Source organism: Mangifera indica, chromosome 1 (assembly GCF_011075055.1).
Source record: "Mangifera indica cultivar Alphonso chromosome 1, CATAS_Mindica_2.1, whole genome shotgun sequence".
Taxonomy (NCBI): Eukaryota; Viridiplantae; Streptophyta; class Magnoliopsida; order Sapindales; family Anacardiaceae; genus Mangifera; species Mangifera indica.
Genome location: NC_058137.1, coordinates 3,037,522 through 3,053,092, shown reverse-complemented (window position 1 = coordinate 3,053,092; position 15,571 = coordinate 3,037,522). Strand labels below are relative to the sequence as shown.

The following is a 15,571-nucleotide window of genomic DNA, read 5'->3' as shown; positions in this document are numbered from 1 at the left end:
CGATGGGAATGATCAAAAGTTTCCGATTTCTTTTTTTATTTTATTTGTATGATTGGTTATTTAAGTCAGTATTTATTTTATTGGAAAAATGACTATTTTCCACCCAAATTTTCGGTCATTTTCAAACCTATATCTAAAGGAGATGAAAAATCTCAATTTTCACCCATGGCCAAACTGCTGTCCAAAATTTTAGTTAGAGGCAGTTGTAAAATTGTTATTTTATTTATAAACTTTAAAATTTTATTAGTTCCCCCCTCCAGGTTTTAAAAATTAACGTCTCAACCCATCCTCAAAATTTGAAAAGTTTAGATTTCACCCTTAGTGTTTGTGTCTTTCTCTGGCCACTACCGACGGTCGATGTATTCCACCAATCTTCCATATCCGACTGCAAAGAACAGATGAAGGACGATGCTTCGTCGTCCTTCCTCATTGTGTCTGAACGATGCGACGAGCGAGGAAGGACGATGAATCTGGGTGGTGTGACGAAGAGAGATCTCTTCATTGCACGGTGGTACGACAAAAAGATCTCTCTCTTCGTCGTATCGTGCAACGAAGAGATCTTCTTCTCTTCGTCGCACCATGCGACGAGGAGATGAACATCTCTTCATCGCACCACCGTCATCGGACCAGGAGAAGGAGATGGTCAGAAACGACGTCGAAAGATGAAGTTGAAGAATGAGGGTGAAACTGCTAGTTTTGAAAGTTATGAGGGGGAGCTGAGTTTTAAAAAGGCCAAACGACTATTTCCCACCCAAGGTTTGATGTTTTCTTAAGTTTTCACCCTTTAACTATGGAAACACCAAACACCCACCCATGACCGGTTAGATTTAACAAAACTCTAACGGTGGTAAGGGTAAAATCGTTATTTTCGCTATAATATTAAAAATAAACTAAAATAGAATCTATTTTTCCCCCCTAAACTTTAAAAACTAAAATTTTCCCCCAGCCTAAGTTTTAAAAAAATCGTAGTTTCACCCTAGGGTTTGGTTTTGAAATCTCCGGCGACCTCTCCGGCTCCGTTGCCGACGGCCTCTCCCTCCCGAAGCAATCTCTCCTTCCGGCGATCTCTTTCCTCCCATTTAGAGGTCCGATCGACGTCGGAGACGCCTTGAGAGACGAAGAACTTCGTCGGGGAAGACGAAGTTCCCAAACGAAGACGACGACTTTGTCTTCGTCTAGGAAGACGAAGAACTTCGATTTTTTAAAAATTTTGAAAGTTATGAGGGGGAGCTGAGTTTTAAAAAATATGGAAACTTTAGGTTTGGGGGTGAAAATGTTAGTTTTTAAAGTTTAAAAATTTTAGGTAAAGGTAAAATGTTAGTTTCTAAAACCTGAGGGATGAAGAGTAATAAACTTTATAACTTTTTAATATAAATAGTAAAATCACTATTTTACCTCTCCTTTTAACAGAAAAAATTAACAGAAGTTTGGTTATGGGTAGGAATTGGGGTTTTTGATCTCTCGTAGGTGTGGGTTTGAGAATGACCTAAAATTTGGGTGGGAAATAGTCCTTTTCCCCTTATTTTATATCTATTTAAATATAAGATTTACCTACAAGATTTAACAGGTCTATCCTTGGTAAAACATTCCCGTTTTTCGTGAGAGGTAATCCTTGCATATGCTAGTGGTGGTAATTGTCTCGTACTTCTTCACTTCGTTCAGTATTATTGGCAGACACATCAATGGCTGGAGGGCCTATTCCCACAATTATTTGCTTCGCGAACAGCTCTCTGATAATTTTTGCTCATTTCTGGATTTCCTTCAGCTTTGCTTTAGATAATGCAGTACAATTATCTATATGAAATTCAATCTAATAGATGGAAAAATGCTCCAATCTTTGCTAATTAAGAGTGGGACAAAATGAGCAACCATTTCTCATTTACTAATGAAGAAAACATTACAAATAGATTAAAATCATTTAATCATACAGGGATAAGGCAATTCCATTAGTGGAAATTGGAAAAAAAGAAATTAAAGAAAGAAAAAAAGAAATCACACTAGCAGAGTGGAAGAGGGGCACCATTCCAGCCTGTGAGACAATCTAGCATTGGATCAATAATCTTACCCTGGCACAGTGCAGTGAACACTTTATCAAATTCCTCTCCTGGTGACTTCACTTTTTCGCCTGTTAAAAATCTTGTTCCGAGCTCTTCCCTCACAAACTTGTACAATGGATAGGATCTGCATTCTTTGATTCTGTTGGGTACTGTTGCATTTCCATTCTCAATCACAATTCTTGCACTCTCAACTTCTTTAGGCAAGACGGCCTTCAATTCCTCCTCAAACGCTCCAATCTTTTGGAAGATTGAAGAGTTCACATTCTTCTCATTTTCACCATTGTTCAATGCATTTTCAACAAGTACTTGTCTCAGCTTTTGCATCAATGGATAAGTAGCACTGCAGGGATCATCAATGTAAGCGAACACGTATTCATGATCGACTACCTTGATTAGGTCTTTCTCACAGAATCTAGATGGGTGAAGCTCTCCATTTGCTCCAACAGTAAGAACTTTTCTAGCCACTTGGCTCACTGTGTTCTTAACCGTGTTCTTCAAATTCTCCTCTAAGTGCCTCAGGTCAATCGCTTGGCAGAGAGCAACCAAATATGTAGAAGACATAAGCTTCAGGATGTCAACAGCTTCAGCAGTTTTCCTTGAAGAGATGAGTCCCAAGGAGTTCACGTCTTGGTTATGTTGCTCAGCACTCTGGACATGGCTGGTGACTGGATTGGCAAGGTATTGGAGCTCAGAACAATAGGAAGCCATGGCGATTTCAGCTCCCTTGAAACCATAATCCAAGCTTGGATTTCTGCCGCCAGAGAGATTTGATGGCAACCCATTGTTGTAGAAGTCATTCACAAGCTCCGAAAATTGGGCAAACATAAGTTTACCAATAGATGCAATAGCCAGACGTGTGTTGTCCATCGAAACACCAATTGGTGTCCCCTGGAAGTTGCCTCCATGCAAGGCTTTGTTCCTTGAAACGTCGATCAGAGGGTTGTCATTGACAGAGTTGATCTCCCTTTCAATCGATTTGGTTGAAAATCTGATTACTTCAATCAGTGGGCCAAGCCATTGTGGTGAAGTCCTGAGGGCGTAACGATCCTGTTTGGGCTTTTGAAGAGGATCCATCTCGTGTAATTTCTTGGCAGCTTTAACATAAGAACTGCCATCTAAAATGTGTTCCATAATTGCTGCAGCCTCAATTTGGCCTGGATGGTGCTTCAACTTATGTGTCAAATGGTCAGTGAATTCAGGTTTCCCCTGCATCACTTCCGCGAAAATTGCTGACAAAATTTCGGACAACACACCAAGAACATTAGCCTCAAAAAGGACCATAGAGGCCAATCCAGAACCAACAGCGGTACCATTCACGAGAGCAAGACCTTCCTTTGGCTGCAACTCAAATAACTCAAAACAGGCGAGTTTAGAGGCTTCTTCAGCATTAATGATTTCTCCGTTAGGTCCAGTGGCCTTGGAATTAGGGCGACCGGTAAGTAATCCGGCAATGTAAGACAGAGGAACAAGATCACCAGAGGCAGTGATTGTGCCGCGAAGTGGGAGGCAAGGAGTAATGTTGTTATTGAGAAGACTGGTAATTGCTTCCAAGATTTCGAATCTAATTCCAGAGTAACCCTGGAGAAGAGTGTTGATCCTCACAAGCATTGCAGCTCTTGTTGCTGAGTGCGGCAAAGTGTGGCACGACTCTGTTCCATTACCGAAGATTCCAGCATTCAAGAATCTGTAAGAAATATGTTTAGCATTAATTAGTTCAATAACTTTCATTGAATCAGTTCTAATTTTCCTAGAAATTCCTCCCCCCCCCCCCCCCCCCCCCCCCCCCCTGGATGTGCTGAATTCTGTAATACATATTTAACCTCAAAACACAGATAAAACTTGTGAGGCTCAGATGAGTCAACACGACCGAGTCCTACAGTTCTCTTGATGATTGATTAACTACTTCAACTAATTTGAAACAATTGAAGAAGACATTATTCTTTTTAGCTTACAAAACCTTAAGCTGAGTGAACTCGTCTTTTGTGTAAAAATATAAACTTGGTAACGTGGGTTCAAAACGCTTACCTAATGAGTTCCTTCTGAAGAGCGCCACCGTTCTTGGTCCTTCTATGGGAAGTTGCACCGAAACCAGTGGTGACACCATAACTATCAGTTCCATTATTCATGCTCTCCATTACCCAATCACTGCTAGCTTTAACACCAGCTCTGGCTGACTCTGAAAGCTCGACTTTGACAGCAGACTCATTGGCAGCAATGGCGGCCACCTGAGCTATCGTCAAAGTCTCACCACCGAGCTTCACCACCGGCTTCCTGTACTCCGCCACCATACGTTTCACTTCATCCAAATGACTCCCTTTAAGACCTTCAGCCACCACTCCCCAGTTCAACGGATCATTAGAACCCGTGCACAAACTCTTCAAACTCCCGTTTTGGTGACCGTTCTCCATGGCTTTACTGTGTATAAAAAACACACAAATAGTAACAACAAAGAGAAGAGAGAGTGAGAAGAGATTTTTGAGTCACAAGGAAATCTTACTATATAAACGTAAATGAATTCCCTGAGGAAAAGAGAGAGACTGAAGGTGTATATATAGAGAAAGAGAGAGACGTGGTTGTGTTGCAGTAACACAGGTCTTGGTAGGTAAAATTAAGGGTGGCAGAAGGAACCGGCAGGGTTTGTTGGAAAGAGATAAAAGCCGTTGATGATGCAGGGATCGAACGGTTCAGAATGTGGTGGCGTGGACTGAGTAAGAGGGGAGAAATTGTAACATTGACTAGTGAAACGATAGTGGAGGAGGAGATTGGTGAGATTGTGGTTGGTGAAGAATTGACCGATCAAATTCGTATTACAGCTATGCCACGTCACCTTAAACCAAAATTAATAAGCTTATTATAGTAAATATAATTTTAATATAAAATAATTAATTAAAAATTAAATACAATTATTTTTTTATTTTGTCTTGTTTATAAAATGATGTAATATTAATGATGTAATAAAAATAAATATTATATAATTTTTAAAATAATTTAGATATACAAATAATATATTATTATATATTAAATATTATTTTATTTTTAATTTAAAATTATCTAATTATATAATAATATATCCAAAATTTTTATATAATTGAATTTTCAAAATACATTTATGCTTAGCTGACTTTTCAAAAGGAGGGATGTATTTCGCCGGCGATACGTAAGTTGAATAAGCCACACAGTTTTGACCCATTAATTCTCCAAACGTGCCAATTTTAATTGCCTGAATCCCCCATTGAAGCTTTGTTTATTTTATACCATTTTCTAAGACTTTCTCCGTAAATTTTAAAAGTTAATGATTTATCCTCGTTTATCAAGTTTTATCATAAAATTAAAATTAGGTTCGAATTAAACTTATTTAAATTTATTTTAGATTTACTTAAGCTCGAATTTGAGATTTTAATATTTTTAAATTTGAGTTTGAGTTTCAAGAGTATTCAGTTTATAAAATTCATAAACTTTAAAAATTCGATATGAATGAATTAAAACGATATTATTTTATCTAATATGTATTAAAATAATATTATTTTAATATTGAATCGAGCTTAAACTTGATCCGAACTCAAGTTTGATTATGTTCAAATGAGTCAAGTTTAAACATATTTGAAATGAGCTCAAGTTTGACTTCACTGAAGTAAATTTGAGTTCAATTTGATTTAAATCTAACACTACATAAAATACGATAAAAACTTTCTCTAGTAAATTATTTCATACTTGGTAGTTGAGACTTTTAATTTATTCACTTAACTAGTTATTGATGATGAATTAGTTTGGTTTACTCTGTGGAAAACCCTTTTTCCTTCAGTGGAAAATGTACCAACTCCTTTTCTGGCCTTTCTTCAATTTCTTTGTTTATTTGGCATGGTTGTTGTAGCAGATTAAGCCTTTCATTCTAAATTAACTTCAAATTTTATTAGCTTTTCTTTGGGCATTTATTTTCATCTTCTATCTGTCAAGTGCCATTTATAGGGACAAGAGAGTTCCAGGGGTTATCTGTTAAGGTTCCAAGGTATATTGAATGTAATATTTTACTTTTGAAAATACAATAAAACTATACGTTTTCTTTTTAAATGCATAAATAAATATATACTCATATAAATCATCATATAATTGGATGATTTTAAATTAAGAATAAAATAATACTTGATCATATTATAACATATATAAATGTATATTTATTTATGTACCCAAAATATATACGTATAATATTGCTCTTAAAAATAATGTGTATAAAATTAGGGATGAATAGGGCTAGATTCAAAGCGAGCTTGTTCCAGCTTAAAACAAGCTTTGTTCGAACGAGTCTGAACACGAACATGAGATAATGAACTCAAGCCTGAATAGTAGCTTGAAAGTATGAACAAAAACAAGCTCTAGCTTAAACCCAATCAAGTGTCTTGCTTGGCTTGCACAACTTGGTTTTGTTAATAATAAGCTCTAAAATGACGTCGTACAACCAAGCCTGTCAAGCATGAGATGCGAACCCGAAGCCGATCAAAGTAAACCCAAGCCAAGTGCAAACTGATCATGAACACTAAAATTATAAAACGAGTTGAACACGAACATATGTTTAGCGAGGTCGGTGAGCCCAAGCCTCGACTCACTGAAAATGAATTGGGCCATGTTCAAACTCTGTTTGACTCGTATGCAACCCTAGGGGTGAGTAGGCCTAAGTATTTTGTACAACAATAAAGAATTGGAATCGAACCCTCTTATCTTTAATTTCAAATAGAATCTAGTTTCTACCTAGAACTAAAATATAAAAGTAATATTATATATACAAATAATATACACAATTTTATATACAAATAAAACATATCATCACATGATTAGATAGTTTTAAAAAAGAGATAAAACAATACTCAATTATATAATAATATATTATTATTTGTATATAAAAATTATATATATTTTTTATACATATAATTTTGTTGCATTTCTATTCACCTAGCTTTAACAGGTTTCAAGGCAAGTACTCCACTTAGCAACAACCATTAACTTCTTTCACCGAAAACAATTTGAAAGTTTGATAGTGAAGGGATTAACTCTTTAGAATGAACAATTTCTGTAAAGTCGACATGTACCTAAGTAAAAAGGTTATTCTAAATTCCAATGGCATAAAGGTCATTTGGCATTATTTTTAATTTTGTTTTTGAAGTAATTCTCAGTGCAAGTAAGATCACATGATATTGTATAAATGTCAAAAGAAAAAAGAAACTACAAACAGGAACTCCATTGTTTGTTTTCACGGGTGATTTCTTCTTCTTGTTATGGCATTTTCTGTTTTTGTTTGCACATATAAATATTTCTTTCTTAGATTGTTAGACATTTTTCACACGTTTTTTCGTCTCGCAATGGCAGCAGCAATCAATTGTGCAATGAACTCGTTGTCTACCTTCATTGACCAAAATTATCGTAGTGTCACAATCCCAAAACAAACAAATACAAAAAAGTTTTCAAAATCGAAAAACCCTAACCCAGATCCAAAATCTATCAATTCCACTATATTTCGAATTGGAATCCACCCAATTTTTATTAGCTTTAGAAAGGAATGCCACTAATGATTTCTACATTTTCCGAGAAAGATTCTGTCTTTACGTTGAAGGCAGAATTCAGAAATCATGTTAGCCCTTGCCTTCGATCTGCGATGCCCATGTTTCTTAATAATAATGCTATTCAACTTAACAATATTTTATTCCATGCATACCATGCCAAAGATGGGAGTTCGAGTTTCCTTTTACAATATATTAAAATTTTAATTTTAATTTATTTAATTAAATAATTATGAAGTTAATTATTGAATTCAAATTTGATATAGTTAAAAAAAAAATTTCAATAAAAATATAAAATACAACAAATTGATTCATTTTATAAATTTATAATCAATTTGTGCAAGTGGAAAGGTTACTTTGAAGTTTCTGCCCCGTCGTTGAATTAAAATACTAAGTAGAAATCTTAATGAGATGTGAAAAATTCGTTTAAAATCTTTCTTGTTGAAGAAACATTAAAAAATAAATAAATCCCAAATTGTAATTTTTTAATATAAATCGAAGTTATTATATTGTAGCGAAGAAGTATTAATACTGAGTTTTTGTTTTTAATTATAATTTATTAAATTAAAATGAGATAATCAATCCTTATTTTTTAATTAGCAGCAGGATATTTCAATGGTAGATGAATAAATAATTGAGGATTGAAAGAGTAAATTATAGGCTAGCTAGTTAGTTGTTGAACCACGAGGGAATTATTCCAATTCCAACAACCTCCAATCCATGAATTTTCCTCCCCTGGTAGATGAAATATGAGTAATGTTATATGCATATATTTTAATATATAGTTTGGATATATAGATAATATATCATTATGTGATTAAGTGTTATTTTATCTTTAATTCAAATTCATTCAATCACATAAATAACATATTATCAGTATATTTAAAATATATATTAAAAATATATACGTATAATTTTATTAATAAAATATAATCCCATGATTTATCTTATATTGTCAAAATTTTGGTCAACAATGGTAGCTAGAACTAATTTTTACTTTATTAATACCCTTAGATTATAAGATTTTTATCAAGGTTTTAAAAATCGGACAGGACCGGCCAGTCTAACCGGTTGGTCCGTGAACCGGCACTGTAGCCAGGTTCTGTTGAAGACAAAACTGTTTTGAAATAGAAATCGGATTGGACCATGGGTGAATCGTCGGTTCTTGTCTGAACCGCGGTCTAACTCAGTCCATACAGATACCGGTTCAAGGTTACATATAAAATAAAATACTGTTTTTCTTTTTTTTCTCTTCCCTGCAGTGCACGCAGATGCAGTCCTCAATTGCTTTTAACAACTTATCCGCATGAATTCCAAGGGACTACATGATAGTCGGAAATGGCTGGGCATGTTTGAAGATGTGAGAGGTGTGATCTTCTGCATTGCTTTGAGTGACTATGACCAGATGTGGACGCATGGCACAGGTACCCTTCACAACAAGATGTTAGCTAGCAGAGACATGTTTGAGAGTCTTGTTAGACACCCTTGTTTTAAGGATACCCCGTTCATCCTTTTGCTGAACAAATACGACATCTTCGAAAACAAGATTAACCAGGTTCACTTGTCAACTTGTGAGTGGTTCAAGGAATTCAGCCCTGTGAAGCCCCACAGCAATAATCAAGCACTGGCGCACCAAGCATGCTACTATGTTGCTGTGAAATTTAAGCAGCTATACCATTCGATAACTCGCCGCAAGTTGTTTGTTTGGCCAACCCTGTCGCACAAGCGTGCCACAGTTGATGAGGCATTCAAGTACACGCGAGAGGTACACATGCAAATTTTATGATTAAATTATAATTTTGGTTCAATCGACTAGTTCAAATGGTTCAACCGATCTGATCTAAACTAGTACTTAAAACGGTTTTTATCTCGATCCGGTTTTAAAAACCTTGATTTTTATCATTCACTTTTATTATATTCTATAATGGCATGACCATTAATTTGGACATTATAATTGTGAGTTCTCCATGATTAACTTCCATAAACAAATATACATATAATCATCGGTTTAAAAATTGGCTTATAAAATCGATCCAATCCATTTGTATTAACTGTTTTCGTGGTAGTTGCAGGAGGTTATTAATAGATGGGTACATACTAAAGTCCAACAACTGCCATATGATTTAAAAAAGGCGAAAGAGATAGAAATGATGAGTGTAAATTCTCCTTCTCAAAATACAGAGAAGGAGTGTTTTCACTTCCAAAATCAAAGTATATAAAAGGTAAATTGTGTTGTGTAAATAAATAACTATGGATTGTTTCGGACATTGCGAATCAATCTAACAAATGATTCGATGTATTTTAGGTATGCAATTTATAATATTTTAATTTACAGAATTGGTATTATTTTTTTCCAATAGTAAGAAATGGTCTTTGGTCAAATAATGGGTAATTTTTAATAATCCCTTTAGTTATTTGACCAAATAAATTTTCTATTTTATTATTTAAAAAAAAAAGAAAAAACCACGCATGGGATATATTTTTTAATTAAAGCCCTTATTGTGAATTAATCTAACAAATGATTCGATGTATTTTAGGTATGCAATTTATAATATTTTAATTTATAGAATTGGTATTATTTTTTCCGATAGTAAGAAATGGTCTTTGGTCAAATAATGGGTAATTTTTAATAATTCCTTTAGTTATTTGACCAAATAAAATTTCTATTTTATTATTATTATTATTTTAAAAACCACGTATGGGATCTGTTTTTTAATTAAAGCCGTTATATCTTGGTCCATGTATCTGTCATTTTTGAGCAAGATCCTGTAGATATGGATCTACAAGGACGAGCAACAACCATGAACTCAAAGATAGAAAAATAAATTGATGAATTTAAGAAATGAAATAAAGAGCTCTCCATCGTGTTAAATTGCTAAAGAGTACAGAGACAGCCATGTGGTTCCAGAGACGCCATACTTTCCATTGCAGGCCAACCACGGCCATACAATTCACCAACCAACAAGGGTAAAAAGCATGGACCCGTCCCCAGAAACAGAGAGTTCGATCTATGTCATTAATGGCTTCTTAACATTGAAATCAACGGCTAAAAATAAATACAAGGGCAATTCATCATTGACCCATGATAGAGCTAATGTTGGGATTCTTCTCAATCACTTTGTTGAATATGAGCTTTGGGAACAAACTGGGTTTCTCATGCGTGGATTTTTTTTTCTTAGTCAAGTAGTTACAACAACCCTAATAGATTGAGTAAATAAATTATGTATAATTACATAATTAAGTGTTACTTTAATCTTAATTTAAAATATTATAATTACACGATGATATATTATTTATATATTCAATTATTTACTTAAAATATTTGTTAAATTGAATATTTGTTGTAGAAAATATTTCAACTCAAAGCGTGTTCGGGATTGGGGATTTTACACAAAAGGTATCAAATCATTTCCATTTGGGGATGCTAACTTGGCATTAGCCCACATTACTATTCTAATAAAACCTCTTATTATAAACCATCGCACAGGCACTATGGAATGATTTGCTCTTACTGTTTTCTGACATTAATTTGTTAATCTAACAACCATATGTTCTCTTGTAGAGTGTGAACAAATAAAAATCTTTCAACAACTGTTTAAGAATTGTTTTACTTACTTTCTGAAAGCATTAATAGTGTTTGAACGTGGTCCACAAAGGAGTGGTAGGTTCAGAAATGTGATTCATGAGACTTGGTGCAGCACACCACCCACCTCGGTTCATAGGCAATCAAAGACCTGTCACTTAAGTAGGGAAAACGACTATTTCCTACTCAAGTGTTAACTGAAATTCAAAATCACACATGTGATAGTTAAAAAACTTAAACTCTCATCCATGACCCAATTTTTATTAACTTTTTCTGTTAAAAGTAAGGATAAAATGATTATTTTATTGTTTATATTAAAAAGATATAAAATTTATTCTTTTTTTCCCTTAAGTTTTAGAAACTAACAATTTCACTTTTACATAAAATTTTTCAATTTTAAAAAGTAATATTTTCACCTCCAAACCTAGGGTTTCTATATTTTTTAATCTGCAGTATAGCGATTTCACCTTCACTCTTCAACTTCAGCTTCTGACATTCCTTCTGACGTCGTCTCTGGCCTCCTCTTTCTCCAAGTGCAATGGTAAGTGGTTTAAGATAGAGATTTTCATCTCTTCGTTGCACGGTGAGACAAAGACACGGAGATCTCTTCGTCGCAGCATTGTTCAACAAAGAGATCTCCGTCTCTTTATCGCATTGTGCGAGAAAAAGATCTGCATCTCTTTGTCACACCGCACAATGAAGAGATGAAGATCTCTACCTTAAACCACCTATTGTTGCACCAGAAGAATGAGGAGGCTAAAGATGATGCTGGAAGAAAGGTCGAAAACTAAAGTTAAACTACTATTTTTGAAAGTTATGGGGGACGACTATAGTTTGAAAAATATGGAAACCCTAGGTTCAGGGGTGAAAATATTACTTTTCAAAGTTTTAAAACTTTAGGCAAAGATAAAATATTAGTTTCTAAAACCTGAGGAAAGGGAGAAAAGTAACAAATTTTATATCTTTTTAATATAAATAGTAAAATAATTATTTTACCCTTACTTTTAATAGAAAAAAGTTAACAGAAGTTGAGTCATGGATAAAAATTTAGGTTTTTCAATTGTTGCGAGTGTAATTTTAAATTTTAGCTAAAACTTGGGTGGAAAATAGTCCTTTTCCTCACAAAAATAATATATTCTTGATTGACATGACTGTGGCCTACTTGCTTAATGATTATGAATGAGATCTATCTTCATATATTATTGATTAACATGATTGTGGCCTACTTGCTTAATAATTATGAATGAGATCTATCTTCACATATTACTAAGAAAAGAAGAAGAACAAAAGAAACCCATTACTAAGTTGTTAATTTAGTAGAGAAGCAAATTATAGTTAGTCCGCAAATAGTAATTGAGTGGCAAAGGAGACAATTCCAAGTATAAGAGTATGAGTTTAAATTTTACCAATACTTTGAGTTTAATTTACCTGATATAGTAGTCATGAGAAAAAATCTTTTATGTAAACTTTTTTTAAACTTGAGAAGATAGTTTAAAATGTTGATCCTATATGAAAAGGAAAGAGGAAGACAAAAGGGATAAGATATAATCATTCAAGTTGTGGGATTAATGTTTTGTGGCTTGTAAGCTACCACCTTCAACTTTCATGAGTTGTTGTGAATAATTAGGAGCTATGCATTACTCTCAGGTACAAGTCTTTGTTAATAGAGTCTCTTATTTCCATTGTTGTTTTAATATTGAATCTAAATTTTATTCTACTACCCATTATCTTGATTGAAGGGTCAACATCTATTTACACCTTAATCTGAAGCACCCTGAGAGCTAGCACATACAGGTTTCTCTGGTTTCTATACAATAAGCTGCTATCATCATCGTCAACATCAAACCTTGATATTATTGGAAATCATATCCCTGAAGTAATGGAAATCATATCCCTGGAAATCATATCCCACATTATTAAAGATCCCTTGGAAATCATATTCCACATTATTAGAGATCATATCCCTGAAAATCATATTCTACATTGATTAATGAATTATTCCCTTCCATTCAAAACATAATTTTTTTTGTACAATTCTTATTGTGTTACCAAACTTAGATTAGAATTTATAGTATATATATTCATTGTATGTAAAAGTTGTAAACACAAGAAATAGAAAATAATTGTATTTTCTACATTCTCTCTTGAGTTTCTCTGGTTTATTGGATTAAACCAACTCTGCTCTCTCTGATTTTGGCATGGTATCAAAGTAATGTTCTAAATTGCTCTCTTTTTAATCTTTTATTCCAACTCCAATCCGAGACAATCTCACTTGTGTTCCATTAATCTGCACAAAGGAAAGCAATTTCACTGTTAGTTTTCTTTTACGATTTGATATCTGAATTAGATGGAGTCAATCAAACCAATATCTATTGATCCCATGTCACCAGAATCAACTGCTGAAGCATCAATGGTGAACCAAGGTTCTGAACCAAATGCTAGTTCACAACAGATACCAGCCTTTCACCTGATTCCTACAAACAAAAATAAACCAGAGCCTGGAGATGTCCTTTATGCTTCACCATTAGATGGGCGGGAACTCATTTTAATCAAACAAACTTTAACTGGAGTTGAGAACTGTGCACAATGGGTTAGAGATTTCAAAAGGGCACTTATTGCAAAGGATAAAATTGGATTCATTGATGGCACTGTACCCATGTCGTCTGAACCCGAGCTTGCCCGTTTTTGGGTACGATGCAATTCCCTTGTCAGAGCCTAGATTAGCAACTTCTTAACTGAGGAAATCGCAATAGATCTACCGCCTATTGAAGATGCTGGCGAGTTATAGGGATTCATCAAAGATATGTATGAGGTCTTACATCTTGTGAAGATCTATAGTGTTCGACAAACTCTTGCCAAAATCCGATAAGAAAATTAGCGTGTCATGAACTATTTCACTAGACTCTCCGCTGCTTGAAACGAATTGGACGCCATCGAAGAGTTAATAGTTACACCAACAGAAGTTCTCAGACAAATCCAATGTGCAAAGGAACGGGAAAGGTTGACTCGCTTTCTAATGGGGCTGAACGAAGGCTTTGTCGCCTTTAGAACCCACATACTCCCCATTACAGAGGCGTTATCGCTACGACGAGCATATGACCTTGCTATTCAAGACGAAAGTCAGAGGAACATTGGGTATGATGAAAAAAAAAAAGAGGTGTTGCCCTTAACGTTTATCAAAAGATCTAAATAGCTAGAGAAGAAAAGAATGAATTATGGTCATCTAAAACATTTAATTTATATGGGAGAATGAATGGACAAGATGAAAGCAAGCGATCCAATGGCCTATGTGCACCCACAACACAAAATCAGATTGGAACCCAGTCTTTTAATAACTTTCGTTTAACACCAAATAATTTCAATAATCACAGTCAGCCTCCCAAACAAAAGGGAAAATTATATTGTGACTATTGCAAACAACGAAATCACATCAAGGATACTTGTTGGAAGCTGCATGGTCATCTGGATCCAACAAAACAAAGACAAAAGGGCCCATAGCAAATCAAATTGTTTCAACCAGTCTAGGATCAACAACAGGACTATCATCTGAACAATATGATTAACTGATTCAATTTCTAAATCAAATACCAAAGGGTAATGACGCTTCAACCTTTTATGCAGGTACAATTTTGTGCTTAAATACTTGTATTTCTCCAGATGTATGGATAATAGATTCAAGGGCTAGTGACCATATATTATATTCCCCAGAACTCTACACCGACATAAAATATCTGTCTCCTCCAACACTTGTCAAATTACCTAATGAAACCACAACTCAAGCCAAATAAATAGGAGATGTCTAATTAGATAAACTCATACTAAAAAATGTTCTATGTATACCCACATTCCGCTTTAACCTGATTTTAGTATCTAAGATATGTGTAGACAACAAATGTGTAGTAACCTTCTTGCCTACTGTATGCACATTTCAAGACCATTCGACTGGCAATCTTATGGGCTTAGGTAAAGTACAACATGGACTATATTACTGGATGCTGAACCCTAAGATATTTCCTTTATTAAATAAAAATTGTATTACTTCTCCCTATTGTAATACAAATCAGATAAATAAAATGTCATTTATTTTCCATAAAAAATTGAGGCATTCGAGTACTATCCCATATCCAAAGTGTCTCACTTGCCCTCTAGCTAAGCAAACTCCCACTACCTTTCCCACGAGCACTTCTACAACCACACAACTATTTCAATTGATACATTTGGGCATTTGGGGACCTTATAGTACACCTAATTATGATGGATCCAAGTATTTCCTTACTATAATAGATGACTTTTCACGTGCCACGTGGTTGTACCTCATGAACTCAAAGGCCCAAACATATTCTTTTTTTCTGAAATTGGTGTCCATGGTCTAAACTCAATTC

The 15,571-nt window shown here is 34.5% G+C and overlaps 1 protein-coding gene across 1 annotated transcript; it reads right to left on the bottom strand.

Moving 5' to 3' along the window:
- Window positions 1-1,851: 1,851 nt before the first annotated feature.
- LOC123225153 (phenylalanine ammonia-lyase-like) lies at window positions 1,852-4,586 on the bottom strand. The gene is made up of 2 exons (XM_044649028.1): window positions 4,083-4,586; window positions 1,852-3,741 (listed from the first exon to the last, which is right to left on the bottom strand). The coding sequence occupies exons 1-2, from the start codon at window positions 4,463-4,465 to the stop codon at window positions 1,998-2,000; spliced, it is 2,127 nt and encodes a 708-aa protein (XP_044504963.1). The 5' UTR covers window positions 4,466-4,586; the 3' UTR covers window positions 1,852-1,997.
- Window positions 4,587-15,571: the final 10,985 nt, after the last annotated feature.

Excerpts from the sequence above, each read along its gene's own strand:
- LOC123225153 (XM_044649028.1), bottom strand. The coding sequence starts at position 4,465 with ATGGAGAACGGTCACCAAAACGGGAGTTTGAAGAGTTTGTGCACGGGT. Across the intron at positions 3,742-4,082 it reads CTTCAGAAGGAACTCATTAG|ATTCTTGAATGCTGGAATCT; the intron begins GTAAGCGTTTTG and ends TATTTCTTACAG.